This window comes from Vidua macroura, chromosome 2 (genome assembly GCF_024509145.1).
Source record: "Vidua macroura isolate BioBank_ID:100142 chromosome 2, ASM2450914v1, whole genome shotgun sequence".
NCBI classification, from domain to species: Eukaryota; Metazoa; Chordata; class Aves; order Passeriformes; family Viduidae; genus Vidua; species Vidua macroura.
The window spans coordinates 70,812,837-70,828,313 of record NC_071572.1 but is presented as its reverse complement, the minus strand read 5'-3'; the positions used below and the strand labels follow the sequence as shown (position 1 = coordinate 70,828,313).

Below are 15,477 nucleotides of genomic sequence, written 5' to 3'. Positions count from 1 at the left end.
GTAGGTGGCCTCAGGCATGAAGGGGGAACCTCTATTCTCATCCTAGAGAGCCCTTGACCTTTTCTGCAAAGAAGCTTTTGCCTCACATCATCAGAAGCTCCCTTGCCATAATGGTGACCACCTAATTTTTATTTGAAGAGTTTCAGCAACACTACCCAAACTACCCCTTCAGCACTAAATACCTTCATGAGTCAGCCTGACATCAGCTCCCATTTCTGGTTTCTCAGTGGGGCTCTAGGCAAGCCTCCCTTTGTAATTGTCCTTTTTGAAGGCATCCTACTGCTCCTATCTCCAGCAACCACCCAGACTCTGTCCTCCCTTCCTGGCCCATCAGTAATAGCTGTGTTGTTTCCAGGAGGATGACATGGAGGGTATTCACATCGTAGCTTTTGCTGAAGAAGATGACCCAGGTAGGAGTCCATTTTCTTCCTTGTGTGACTCTCCATCCTTCAAGAAAGTGTATTTTCATATGCTTTGTTTGCATTGTAAACACCTCCTGGTGCTTATGCTAGCAGGTGTGCTAGCCAGGACTCAAATTTTGGATAGAAATGGATGATTGCCTGGGAAAAAAAAAACATCATTCCCTCCGCCCCAGTACCAGAATTTGCTCCCTAACTCTGCATCCATCTTCCTGTGCAGCTCTGGGAGAGTGCTGAGGGCTGGGTGTGGGATAGGCATGTGGGAAACACAAAGCCACCAACTCCTGAAAAGCCATGGCATCGGTGCTTCTCAGAGCCATCAGCAAATTGGAAAGCTTTGGCCTCTTGGGGGCTCAGTTCCTCCTCACCACAAGAAAATAGTGACATTGTTCCACTCCACGGAAGGATTATGGGGCTTAATTCATGTGTAACTAATTTCAATACCCGAGGAGGATGCTTGAAATTAAAAGCCTTATTATCAAAAGAAAGTGCTGGGAGACAGCATTTTAATGAGAATTATAAACAACTCCTGTGTGCATAGGGGAGCCAGGGAAGCTGGAAACCCCAGAAGCAAAAAAAAAAAAGTGCCTGTGCATTTGCAGGAGAGTTGCAGTGGTTCATATATCATTTCAGATGGTTTTGAGTTCCTGGAAATCCTGAAGCAGGTTGCCAGGGACAACACCGATAATCCCGACCTGAGCATTGTCTGGATTGACCCTGACGACTTTCCTTTGGTGAGTGGCAGAGGCTCTTTGCCTTTCTTGGTTTAACTCATGGATGGGATGGGCATGAGGGAGTGTGTGGCGGTGTGCATGTGCACACACAAGTGCAGGAATTGCCCCTGGGAATCTAGGATAGGGAAGGATGGGATACAGGACCACAGGCATCCCCTGAAAGCTGCTTGTTTGGGTCTGCCTCCCAAGAAGGCATTGTCTTGGGAACACCTCTGGATTCGGCACTTTCCTTTGCCATGTGTGGCAGCCCAAGCTTGTCTCTCCTCTCTCCCTTGCACACATGGATGCACATTCCTCACTCCCCAGCCCAGCTGACTGAACTAATGCAACGGGGCCTTGCAAACACCCCTGACTAAGCCTTGTGTCTCACTCCTGCAGCTCATCACTTACTGGGAGAAGACCTTCAAGATCGACCTGTTCAGACCACAGATCGGGGTGGTGAACGTCACGGACGTGAGTAGCACGTGCCCAGAAAATCCAGTGATCCCAAAATTAGGGTGCTGGAAAGGTTGGGTCCTGAGGGACACTGGAATCAGTGGGATTTCTGCTGTTAAGTGCAGGTAGAACAGGGAAAAAATATGAAGACCTCACCCTTCCCACATGCCACAGGGTTTATAACACCTCTGATATCTGGCTTGAGGGCTTTAGTCTCAGTGTGTTTCTGCTGCCAAATCACACACAAACCACATCTGCTGGGGACAGTATCAGCCTCTGTGGCCTGGGATTCAGGGCTTTGCCCAGTTTTGATTTCAAGGTCTTGCATTTCCACCCTGACTCACAGCACTCACCTTTGTCCATTCCCTGCTCCGACAGCATGGGTGGCTTTGTGGAGAAAAAGTGTGTGTAGGGGGAAAAGAAAGCCATGCTTAGGGGAAGAGAAAAGGAGTAAAATGAGGTTGTTATTTTCTACAGAAGCAAAAGGGCACAGCTTGAGTGTAGGAGGGAAAGATTGTCCCCAGCAGATGACAGGGAGAAACTGCACAGCTTGAAAAAAGCTAAATAAATACACAGCTTTAACAGAAGTACAGCATAAACTGGTAATCAAGGGATCCTGCTGCCGTAAGGAGAGTACACTGGGGCTCATCCAGGCCCTCCTCCCCTTCAGCCACTGCTGTGCAGGTAGTGCTTGTGGAATTTGGGTGGGAAGAGGAGACCTGCCTGCCCCACACCTGGTGGCAGTGAAGGTTTCCACACCATCCCACAGGCAGCAGCTGCAGAGGGAGACCTGCAGGGGCAGGTGCTACTTTGGCACAGCTGAGGGAGCAACAGCACCCACAGCTGTGCTATTGGGACAACAGCTAGTGTTTTCACTGTGGTTGCCTTCAAGCCAGAAAGCCACGGGACTGATCTCAAGTTGCCCATACACTGTGAACTTTTAAGGCAGGTGGGAGAGGGACCCATCTGACCCTCACCATTAGAGATCTCAGGAGAGCTGCTGAGTGCAATGAGACAGCCCTGACAGAGAGAAACCATTCTTTCCTCTTTCTGACAACAACGGTCCAAATGATCAGAGAGCCCGTAATGCAGCATGCTCCTGCCTCAACTATTACCTTACTTTATTTTTAATGTTTAAGTGCTGGGTGTTTGTTTTAGTCTTTTTAAAATGAACCCGTGTGAGTATGTAAGTGTCTCTGGAAGCAGAAATCTCTCCACCACAGAAGTGTTTGTAAATTGGTGCTTGACTTCATGTTGGAAATTTGAGTCCTAAGTGAACTTGATGTTTCATCAGAAGAGAGCAGAGAGGGACTCAAAACTGGGACAAATGTGTAGGGCTGGGTGCTGGTTTGGCTCAACACTGACCTTGCTTCCAACCTCCACATCCTCTCTCCTGTATTGCCTCAGAAGAAGAGGGACAACAAGGCTGTACTGGATGGTTGTGCCTCCTGTTACAAGATGCTGCAAGGCTGTAACACGGGAGACATGACGTGGAAGGCAAAGCAATGGTGTCGTGAAGAAAGCAGAGCCCCTGAATCTTGTTCATCCTACTGAGTTCATCCCATTGAGAGGCTGACTTGGGAGTCAGGGAGCAGTTTCAGCCCTGGCTGCATGTGAGCTATTTGCCTGTAATAGAGCAGTACTCCACCAGACCATGGGGCAGACACCTAGAGAGTGAAGACCCAGTGAGTTAATGCTTCTTAGCAGAATTGTTAAGGGAGAGACAAAAGGAAAAAGGGCCAAAATAGCACCTGTCACCTAAGACCATGAGAGAAATGAATGGACAAGCCAGAAAGAGAGCCCAAGTCTTCCAGTCTTATGCCCTTAATATTAGCACTTAATTCAGTATCTCCCTTTATTATATTTACTGTGACTAGTCATGTTTAAGTCACATCAAAGCTACATTAAACAGCAATCAATAGAAGTTCATGTAAGTAGGATTATCAGTGGCATGAGAATAATACAGAAAGCAGAATTAGGTAAGAACATATATGCCTTATTATTCAGCAGTCACCAAGAGACCTGTAAAAACTCATGCATTATCTGGCCTTGATATAGTAAATGTTTCAGGTTGTTGATTACAGTATTTGCAGGTTTTATTTCATTCCTCTTAAGTCCTTTTTTTTTATTTCTTGAGAGAGATTTAAGAAAGTTCTTAAATGGTTGGCAGGTGATATCTAAAACAAACATTGAGCTCATTTTGTTATTTCAGTGTTACATCACTGCATTCAGCCAAGTTACACAGGTACAAAGTGGGACTTACACAACAGAGTGAAAATAAACACTGCTGTTGGCTTCAGTGGACATAACCCTCGTGACCCCATCACTTCTGTAAAAACCTGCCAATGCAAACACCAGAGCTCCCAGCAGCCCCAGCTGGCTCATCACATTGTGGTGACCATGGCTCAGGACAAGGGCCATGATGCCCTGCAAAATATCACTGCTTTATTTGCACAGCACCTTCTTGAGGTGAAATGGAGCCACTCCTCTTCCTATTATTTAAAAGTGTCACTTTTTTCCACATTAACAGTCCTGAGGTTAGGGACATTAACATTTGAGTGAAGCAAGGACTGCATGCCTCTCCAGGGTTCTTTTTTTATTGCAGTTTTGGTGATTTAGGAGGAAAATATTGTATGGGAGACACAACTTTCCCTGAGCAGAAATTGGTCTGGCTTTTTAGCAAGCCATAAATCAAAGAGAATTAAATACCACAGACAGGGAAAGAACTTGGATGCATTTGCAAAAGCTGGTAGTTGTCTTCTGATATGTGGAGTTGCTTCTGCAACATCAAATGCTGACTGAGATAACCTCACAGCGCCTCTGCAAAACAGGAGGCTGATTCTGTTTTATGGAGGGGAGACAGTGAACAGAAAGGGGCTTACCCAGGCATTTACCCGAGGAAACTATAGCAAAGCATAGAGAAAAACTTTCATTTCCAGACGTCAGAGACCAAATAGTCTTGCTGTCCCTGGGTAACAGTCACAAATTCGTCATTGTATTCTTACTGAATTCTCCCATCCCTTTTGGTTTATGGAAGTAATGCAGACAGCTGGAGGGAAAGAGCATGGGCACCTGCAGTCCAGGGCATTGGTGTTTCTCACCACTCTTCAGCTGAGATCCATGGTGTGCACGGGAGAATGGCTGAGATGATCTAAGGGAAGGGTGTTCCAAGAGCAGGAACCATTATCACACACGGAGAGTCCAGAGCAAGGTCCTGAGGCAAAGGTGATTGTAAAAGAGGCTGGGGAGAAAGAGTGCTGACAGGGGGTTGTGAAGGCTCCAAGGAGGAGGTCCTAGAAGGATTCTGGACAGAAGGAGGGAACCACTGTGATGTCCTGCAAACTGGGGTGATGCAGCACGTGCTGGCAGAGGTCTCTTTGATACCTCTTTATGTAGACTTGGAGTTTACAGAGCCATCCATATAGGGTGGGGAATGCATCGGGTGGGCTCCTGTTCACAGGTATTGGCAGCAGGCACACATCTCATCAGGGCACACAGCACCACCCACTTCCATAAACCTGCTGACCAGCCCCACAGCCCCTGGTCAGACACAGCAGCACTCCATGGAGAAGTGGGGATCCCAATGCATGAGCAGAGAGACGCTCTGGCTGATCCTGCCCACAGGCTGTAGAAAGAGGGAGCCAATGCCCTGCATCCCAGCCTGCTCCAGCCCTCACCCCACCAATAGCTGTGTCCCGCCTCTTCCCTGTGTCCTTGAGGGCAGCTAACCCCTCATCACCTGTCCCCACAGGCTGACAGCGTCTGGATGGACATCAGAGATGATGACGACCTGCCCACAGCCGAGGAGCTGGAGGACTGGATAGAGGACGTGCTTTCTGGGAAGATAAATACCGAAGATGATGACGACGATGAAGATGACGATGATGATGATGACGACGATGATGATGACGACGACGATGATGACGACGACGACGATGATGATGATGATGACGACTAACTGTGACTTTGTGCAGTTTGACTTGTGGGGCCCAAGAGCCCTGGCCCTGCGGCAGGTCCCCTCATTGGAAGACCTATGTTTGAGCATCAGCAAGCACCGCTGCTCCTCTTTTTCCCCGGCTCTGCTCCCCCTGCCCTCGCCCTTGCCGGGACCCCCTCGCCTGATTCCCAGCGGTGCTGAGCCACCGGGACTGCCCCTGCTGAGGGCAGCACCTGCAGGCACCCAGCACCGCTGCAAATCATGCCTCACTAGTAAGGACAGTAGGAATCTGCAGGGAATCTGCCCCGAGTGTCCCAGGGCAGGAGAAAAGTGCCTGCCTGCTTGCTGCCAGAGGGACGCAGGGAACCAGTTTGTATTTTCTGTGTTCATCAGCCCAGCACTTAACATCCAAAGACCAAATCTCACTTCAAGACATAGGGAAAACCTTAACTTTTATTAAACACAATGCCCTTTGCAACTACTCTGCCAAGACCACTCAATCCTGCAAGTTGTGCTGTGGGAGTCTGTAGCTACTCCCTAATATGCTAAGAGCCAGAAAAATGCTTTGGGAGGGGAGGGAGGTTTTAGGGATGCTATTAAAGTTTTCAGTGATTCCACATAATGACAGGATATTCTTGTCTGGCAGTGCAATGCAAAACCAAACACCAGGTCCCCTGTCTGAACCTCTTGCTTCTTGAAAGCTCAGGCCACAGCTGAAGTCAGTGCAGGGGCCCTGATATGAGACACAAAGCTCATGAGTTCCTGAACTGCTGGACAGGCTGGTCCAGCTCGGAGCCCAATGTGAGTCCAAACCACTGAAGATCATGGCACTGAGCCAAGCCAATGGAAACATCCACAGGGGCCCACCCTGAAGTATTCCTATTCCCCATAACCTTCCAGCTTTTGCTGACTCTTCACCCAAAGCCCATGTAGCATCTTCTCCATGATCGAGATGCCAGGAGGGAACAGATCCATCTAAACATATTAGATAGTGGATGAGTTGCATTGGGGTGTGAGCAGCAGAGGGATTCAAGCTGTTTGGCTTTTGAGTATTCAGTTGCACAGTTACTCCCTGCCTAGAGACTCAGATATCCCATGTAAGAAGCCTCTTTTGACTCAGGCTGAGAAGGAGTTCAGGGTACCAGTCAAGGGGGTCACTCACAAAGCCAAGGGTCCGTCCCACGGTCCTGGCGAGTGCAGCACCATCCATGTGCAGGTCACTGTGGCAGCATTAGGTCTCCCTGCTTTCTCATGCTGGCAGATTTCAATTGTCTTAGCTTCTTATGTTTGGCAATAGTGCAATGAATGGAGAGTTCAGAGATGGTGTTATCTTTATAAATACATTTATAAAGATGTTCTCCAGTTGTTCAGAGTTGCTAGCATAGGTAGTGTACACATCTCCTCTCTTGCTACAAACAAAAAACATTGTTCTGACCATCCTTATACTGGCTTAGGACAGAGGTACATGATGTGAGGGGAAATAACAGTGTGAGGGACAGAAGAATCAGAGTTACACAAATGTGAATCAGCCTGATGACAAACAAGGTTTACACACTATATATTTCCTTTATCAGATGAACTGCAAAGCAAGATTTTATAGATTTTTTTTTCCTGCCTGTTGATCAGTTTCTTTTACTCCCTCTCTCTACATTAGCTGAAATAGAAATTTGAAACTACTGGTATAAAAAAGCTGAAGTATTGATATGTTCCCATGTGTGCCATATCCCCTTGCTGGAAAATACCACTATGAACAACACCATAGCTGGATTTCTCTTTGTCTCTATGCACTTGAATGAATACTGTGCTAACATGGTAGATGACTGTAGACCAAGTTAATTCCTTGCTGAGCATCAAACCCTCAGCATGTGCTTTTCAGATACAGATTGTTAGAAGAATAGACAAGGCAGCAAAGTCCCCAGGTCAACCATTTGCTCTTCCATGCTTCCTTATGGTTGCCTAGAAGATGAACGAAGTTTGTTCAGGGAGAACAATCAACTGGTTGCTCTGGGATGATAAAAACTTTCAAAAGTCTTGAAATTCAGTATGCACTCAGCATGGAGGTGTCCTCCTCTCTTCCACTCACACCCTACTCTCTGCTGGTTGACAGAGTGCCCAGCACTCTCCTTCTGCTTTTTCCTCAAGGTTTGCTGGAGAATCCCAGCTCAGAGAGGGAGCAAGCAGGACTCATGGTCTCATTCATCCACACTGGTAAGGAGCAAGAAGAGGCAGAAGTAGCCCTCTGGTAGTCTCCTGGCCTGTGATTAAGGGACAGCTACTGGCCTGAGAAAATAACTAGCTTACCTTTACCTTTGGGCTATTCCCAGGAACAAAACATGCACATACCCTGCATAAGGTAACAGCCTGCACTGCCCATGTGCCTCCTCATCAGTCACTTCAAACACAAAGAATAACAAAAGGTTCCTCTACTGCCTTTCCTAACTGGCACAATCTCCAGACGTGCCAAGTGCCAGAGTGCTTTCTGTGTGCTCCTCTCCCACTGTGGATGCCTCTCTGTTCTGAAGTGCCCCACTCCAGATGCTCTGAGAGGCACAGATTACCCTGGCAGAATAGGTAGACCCTGCAGACAGCACTAGGGACAGATTCAAAGTGGACAGGTGTTTCACAGGCACTTGAACACGTCAGTGCAACAGACCTCTAGGGGGAAAAGAAAGAAATAAATAATGTAGAAGTGTAGAGGCTGAACTCATACTGGGGAGTGGTGCCAGTGGTTTATGAAGTGTTTCCCTTGAGTTATGCAGGGAAAGAGCTAATCCTACAGCTGCCACTCCTTCATAGTGCCAGGGATGGGGCTGCCCTTTCTCTCTTCTCTCGGTCTGCCATTAAAGTTCTCATCATTGTCTTTGCCCACAAACAGGAACTGTTTATCACCAGCTTTCAGGACAATCACACAAAAAGTTAGGAAAGCATTGCCGCCGAGGAAGGATTGCAGCAATGAGGATGGACGGGCAGCAAAGCTTTTCCCATTTAACTATAACACCTTGTCTGCCCCAAGATCCTAATGACCAAACAGCTGAAGGACACAATGGCCCTTGTGAAGGAGAGGGCAGCTTGAATTTGAGTGTTTTGCTTGCAGGGACAGGTAAGACAGCGGTATGGGGATGACACACAGGACCCCAGGCCCAGGTGCTCCTGGGCTTCTCTATCACAAGTAGGAACATCTGGCAATTGAAAGGCACTGGTGGCCCTGAGGAGCAAAGCCAACCTAACTCTGCCCACTATACACTGAAACAGGCAGTACATTTGGATGAGGAACCTTCAAAAAATCCCTTTATTTAAAAAATACAAGTTTGTGTACGTGGGCAGCACTGAGTGCTTAACAAGCACATCTCTCTGCACAAATAGTTCTTTGGCTCCAGCATGTTAACTAGACATATTAAACAGGTCTTTATACAGATAAATATAGGAATTGTATTTTGCCCTCATCCAACCATGAGTGCTTCAAGCTGATCAGTTTCTTCAAAGAATCATTCAATCATTTTGGTTGGAGAAGACCCCTAAGATCATTGAGTCTGACCATTAGCCCACTACTGTCAAGTTAATACCCAAAGTACTCCAAAACCTGGTCTTATCTCTCCCCAGTGACAGTGAAAATCCTTCTAACACGTTATATGTGGCAAGAACACCAAGTTGTGAAGCACCTCCTCCCAGTCCCCAGACACAGGGCTGGAGGGGTTTGTTTAGGGTGCTGTACCACAGCACAGCCTATGCTGCTCATAGGCAACAATCAAGGGAGAATGAAACCCATCAGGAGCAGCACACTGCAGCATGGAGGAGAAAGTTTCTGCCTTTGCAGCAGTTGCTGATGTAGAGGCTCTGTGAACCCAAAAGTGCTCAGAGTTTATGTCAACCATTTGGGAAACAGCTGCAGGAGGAAAGGACAAAGGAGGCACTCTGGAAATCGCAGATTACTCCATGTTTCCAGGGTTAGCAGTTTTTGTGATGTTTCTGAGGAGTGATGAGTCTCCTGTCTCCTTTGGGAAAGGAACAGCCCCATAGTGAAACCAGAGATCTCAGCTGCTTCCTGTCCCAGAACGAAGCTACTCAGCCAGACACCAACATGAACACAGAGCCAAGGACACCGGCTGCTTCTCCGTGTCTGTCATACCTAAAGAAATGATGGATTCATTACAGAGACCAAACAGAAAACATTGCCTTTTATTCCCTGGAAAATAATTAATTAGACAGGAACATATAATTTCCCAGCTGCCACTGACTTACAGTCTTGTGAAAAGAGGCTAACATTGCATCTGGATTCCTCTCCACTGCAGCAAAGCTTTGACTTTGAGGAAGCCCCACATGCAGCCAGTTGCACACTGATGCCTGAACTTGGGGGACTGAAGAGAAGGATGGGAAAAAGGCAAGAAGCACCCCAGCCCTCTGAGGCAAAGCTCACTGCCTCCTGGCTGCTTCCACACCCCAGGTACATCCATGCCACACAGTGCAAGACCAGCTGCTAGAAATTGGAAAGAGCAGAGCACAGCAGGACAGATAACTGACCTCGGCAATGAGGCTGTGCCAGCAGGACCGTGTCCTACCTGGGACCCAAGACTCTGGGTCAACCCACTGCACTGCAGCATCCCCTGTCATCTCCCCACTCCCTTGTACCACTGACCTCTAGCAAGGCAGCCCTTAGCTGGTCAGTACCCCTGGGGGACAGCCGTGGGATGACTCTCACTCCTTTTTGGCAGAAAATGACATCTCATGACAATGGGGGCTATGGGGTGGGGCCCAGGGCAGAGTCTTGGCCCAGCTCCCAGAACACTCCGCCAGGTTTAAAAGGTGCTAAGCTGTTTAAAGGAAAAAAAAAAATACAAACCAAACCAAACCAAACCAAACCAAACAAAAAAAAAAAAAAACAACCAAAAAAAAAAAAAAACAAAAAAAAAACCAAAACAAAACAAAAAAAAAAAAAAAAAAAAAAAAAAAACAAAAAAAAACAAAAAAAAAACAAAAAAAAAAAAAACCAAAAAAAACCTACAGAGCTTCCTTGCAGCTTGAAGACCCATTTCAGGAATCAGATTACAAACTGCCTTTGGGATGGAAGCAAAGATCCTTCCGGTGCCTCGCCCCCTGCTTTCTCTTGCCAAGGCCCTGTGATAAAGGGGATCAGCAAAGCACTCAAAGGGCATTGTCCCTTAATGCTATGGAAAACAAGAAGGCAGCTTTTCCACCTTCTTTTCATGCCTCTTGATATACTATTCTTCTGACTGAATTTATTTTTTCTCTCCATTTCTATGTAGCCCATCTTCCTTCCTTCTTTCTTCTCAACCCATCTCCACAGCATATGGTAACGAGGGTCACTGAAGGACAGAGCCCTTCCCTGCCCCTACTGCCCCTTCCCCAGCTCAGGGAGACAGCAGCCTCCCTCACAGCACTGCCACAAACCTGTGCTGGATCCCCATAGCTGTGAACATGAGGAGGGACATTTCCTTTCTGAGGAGAAAGATGTCCGGACAAGGCTGTCACTGGCTTTTATTCTGAGGACAGGTAAGACATGCTCAGGGAAAAGCCATTTCACCAGCTTGGGTAGAAGTAGCAGAATTTTTTGGACCTCTTTACCTTCTGTCCCAAAATCTAGAAGAGGAATCACCACCCTGCAACCGAGCCCTGACTGGTGTCACTGTGGGAAGAGACCAGTAACACCCAGTGCCACCAGCAATCACATCACTACAGCATCTGAGCAGAAGACAAGCGTCATGACTTCACATACAAGAAATAAGCCTTGAGGGTTAAACGGGCTGAGTTTGCTGGAGGGGGTATCCCACATTTAACAGCAGCCAGAGACTACCAGTGGCTGTCCTGACTGAGCCCTCCCTTGGTCGTGGGTGGTAAATCACCTAAATAGCCAACCTCATGTGCTTTTGATTTGGAGAAAGCCCAGCTTTTGATTTGGAGAAAGAGAGGTCCCTCTCTCAGTAACACAGTTGAAAAATAAAGTGATGTTTGACCAGAGAGCAGCCCTGAAATTTGCCTGGTGTTGGATTTTGATTTTTGCTTTAAAATTCAATTCAACATTCAAAGTCCTGCTCCTGCTGGTGACAAAGAGAGAAGTTATTGAATAACAAAAGTAGCTAAATGTTTGAGGAACATTTTAGTCCCCACAAGATGAAGTTGCTAAAGGAATTTGCACAGCTTCCCACAGTCCAGTTACTGAATTACTAAACCAGTTTCTCACAACCACTTACAAAGCAAAATTATAATCAACCGTAGGATCTGGTATTATGAGTACTCAAGAATGAGCTTTTACAAAATAGAAGCTAAAAGGTTTGAAGATCTGTTTCACATCTGTGGCCCAGATATAATCAACTCCTTCTTGTTCCCTCTTCCAAAGCATGCCCACAGCATTTGACTTGTGCTGAAGAGAGGTCCAAAGGGCCATACCATTCTGAATGTCTCTTAAAATTTTCAAAGAGGCTGAATCAAATGTGTTTTGTCAAACACATTTCCCTTCTCCCCATGTATCCACTTTTCATTTGTGCTACCTTTTTAAATAATAAGGGGGAAAAAAAAAGAAAAAAAGACAAGCAAGACTAGATGTTTAAGCAGTTGTAAACCTGATTCTTGCCTTTGGAAGAGACTTTAAATGTTTCAATTTACAGAGTAGCTTCATGCCTAGAGCAATTTGTGGTGTCTCAGGTTATTTTTAAATCTTTGTGCCTTCATGTTCCTAAGCATGCTGGAGGGAAAACCCACACCTTAATCTCTAAAGTCTCTTCCACTGACTTCACATTGCCTTGTGTTACTGTCTCTCTTGAGGCTTTGCTTCTTGTTCCATATTTTGACACATAAGCAAGGTGGATGCATTGAGCTACCTCAAATGCACATCCACAAGGTCAAAGTTTTCTTCCTCCTTCCTCTTTAAGCTGTATTTAGTGCTGCCCACAGAGAGCCCAAAGAGTGATTGTTCCCTCTGTCCTGGCTGAGGTCTCTGCAGCAAACACCTGTTCTCCTTCTCCTGCAGGCAGCACCCTTGGGCTTCGGGAGGCCAACAAGCACCAGTGCCACTGTGGGAGGGCTCCTGGGGGCCCCAGGCTGTCCACATTAACTGAGCTGGAACCAGAGCAAGCCCCAAGTCCTGTACAGATGTTTTCATTCAGGTCCCCAAATTCTGGAGGAAGGGAAGATCAGCTCAGGGCTTTGGAGTAGGCCGGCAGTTTTGCAGCACGCCCCAGCCTGAATGCAGACTAAGATGTGAGCAGGAGTTGGGGGGGGAAAACCCAAACACCCCACAACCTTTTACAAGTTCATTATGGAGAGGGACAGGGAGATGGGGACAAACAGGAAACAGCTTTCTTCCAATTTAAGGTACTCCCCCTTTCCTAGCACCATGTCAGCACAAACTAGCACACCAGCTCACAGCAGGCTGTAAAACTTGTTACAGCTTTTCAAAGCAACTCGGGTAACCTTGTTCACAGCTAATGATTTATGCATATGCCATCACTCCCCTACACCATCCATGCTTCTGCAGACACGTTGTGCTCAGTGCTCTCTTTTCTCTCAGCACCTCCTGACCCAGCAGTCCATGGATACACACGTGAAAAGGGAATGGATGTCCTTGCCCCAGTGGATTATCTGTCAGTACCGGAAAGGACTGTAACCGAAACCCATCCCCTTCCCAATCCAACATAAACTCAGGAGTGCTGTTGAAAGCCAAATCAAAGCGCTGTGCTTAGCCAACTCCCAGTATACCTTCCCTTCCTGGACACTGTTGTGAGACACCATGTCCTGCTAAGAGATCCCCTTCCCTTGCACCTACCCCACCTGTTCCAAGCTCCAGGATGCCTTGGAAGCTCTTGAGTTCAACCCCTCCTGTACTTCCCAGGAGTCGAGACCTGGGGCTGAGACAGCAGAGCCAGTTCATTGCACCAGAGGTGTTTAGGGGTTTGAAGCCCCACCAACCTCCACAGCCAGATGTCTCACTGAACTATTAATTTAGCTAACAATACCACATGGTAAGGTGCTGCTAATGCTTCAAGCAAGGCTCTGGAGCCAGTTGCTGAAGGTGACAAATCTCTTTCTTACCCCAATTGTTATGTCCTGACTGCATGTGGCCCCTTTGCCCCACAGATTCCTACTTCATTCCCCACAGCTGATATTTTCTCAGTGTTCACAGCTGTGAGGCCTGGCCCCATCACCTACCAGAGCCAATTAATCTTCATGTGAATTAAGCCACAGCTCAGCCACCAAATACCCACAGCACTGGTTGGTGCTGTCTCAGGGCAGCCAGTGCATTATGCCCATATGGTCAAGAAGGGCACTGCAGGAGAGGCATCTCCTCCTCAAGTCCAGTATGTCCTTCAGGCAAAAGGTGCTTACCTCTGGTTCAGGATGCCAGGTCCCTCCAAGTGGTTGGTTTTTTCCAGTTTTTTCCATCCCCTTTCTGTCAGAGATTTGGGTCTGAAATATGTAACTCAACATTGCACCTGAGGCTCCATCACACCTCAAAGGTCTGTGCAACTTCAGTGAAAAGACTTGACAAAACCAGATCAGCTCCCTCAGCTCTAATTTCTGCTGAGCTACATACCACAGTCCTTTATGATTCAGGTATGTGAACTCTGGGTGAAGGCCAAGGGAACTAGTCCCTCTAGCAAAGCCTGTTCCTTCCATCAGCTTCCACAGCCCACAGGAGGACAGAAAGCGCCACAACTGGCAGCAGTCAAGTGTTGATTTGGTATCAGCACTATCCCAGAAATGAAACAGAGCATGCTGAACTCACATGTAAAGACACAGCTCTCAAGGCTAAGAGCCTGGAAGGAGGCTGACTAGCCCAATATCTTGTTTGTGCCAAATTCCTGATGCTTACACCTTCCCATGACACACCTGTGGCCGACTCCCACAGAGCCTTTCCCTCCATGGCTCCAGTCCAACAAATCAGGTCTTCCTCTGATGGGCAGCAGGGCACCAGCAAGGGCTGCAGCCCCATTTCAGGCTCTGCAGGGCAGCAACAGTGCTCTTCCCTTTCCCTGGCCATCTCTGGGAGCTGACCTGCAAACAGTGCAGGGCTGGGCACTGCCAAAGCACCAGTGGGATGAGAGGGACAGATCAAAAGCAAAGATCAAGGGAGGGCAGGAGGCAGAACAGAGCACACCCCCATCCCACCCTTCCTGCTTCCTCCCAGGCCTTAGTTCAGCTCTCTCTAGCCCAAATACAAGCAGAGATTTACCCATGTGGTTGTTTATCTCCACGGGCATTTATGTCTGTGCTGCTTATCTTCACAACTGCTGCACTCTTTTTCACTGAAGAGCGGCATCCTGTGGATTTTTCCAGCAGCTGAAGCCACCAAGGAGATCTCCTGGGCTGGCCTGAAGAGTGGGCACCAAAGAATATCTAGACAAAAAAACTGCTCCCACATTTCCTTGGGCACAGCTACTCAATCTTTCTGAGCTCTTAGTGTGCTGGAGATGGAAACTGATGGTGGGGAAAGCCACACCCAGAGATGCTGTTGAGGTGAGATTCCCTACACCTTTTTTTAGCAGAGCACAGGCTTGCAACCACACAAACAAGGAGCACTGGCTTTTCTGCCTCTCACCACTCCTCCTCCCCACCAGAGCCAAATAAGGAACTCAGCAATAAATCCTGCACTTCATAATTTGTGTGCAAACTATGAGAACACAGGAGGCAGAATAACCTGTTCCCATTCCAGTCATGCCCCCCCTCCATTTCCCCAGCTGCATTTGCTCCCCATCATTTGAGATTTCAGGTGTTCAAAGCAGTCACTTACCAGTCTTCCTTCAGGAGTGATAAATGAGTTTGCATTTTACTGTGGCAGGACAGAGCAGAAATGCCTAGAAATGAGGGTGACAAAAAGACAGCCTCAAAAAAGCTAAACCACATGTTTGCAGGGCCCCTCCTGCCCACATCTAAGGAATGCTTGAAGACCAGAAGAGCTTTTTTGTCTGAAAGGGTAAGAGAAAGGAGTGGGACAATCAAA

The 15,477-nt window shown here is 47.5% G+C and overlaps 1 protein-coding gene across 1 annotated transcript in view; it reads left to right on the top strand.

Moving 5' to 3' along the window:
- The window catches only part of CASQ2 (calsequestrin 2), a 36,995-nt gene extending 28,072 nt beyond the window's left edge, over positions 1–8,923 (top strand). The window contains exons 8-11 of the mRNA XM_053969674.1: positions 356–410; positions 1,053–1,153; positions 1,532–1,606; positions 5,340–8,923. Coding sequence (XP_053825649.1) covers positions 356–410; positions 1,053–1,153; positions 1,532–1,606; positions 5,340–5,546 — 438 coding nt within the window. The 3' untranslated portion in view covers positions 5,547–8,923. The remainder of the gene's footprint in view (positions 1–355; positions 411–1,052; positions 1,154–1,531; positions 1,607–5,339) is intronic.
- Positions 8,924–15,477: the final 6,554 nt, after the last annotated feature.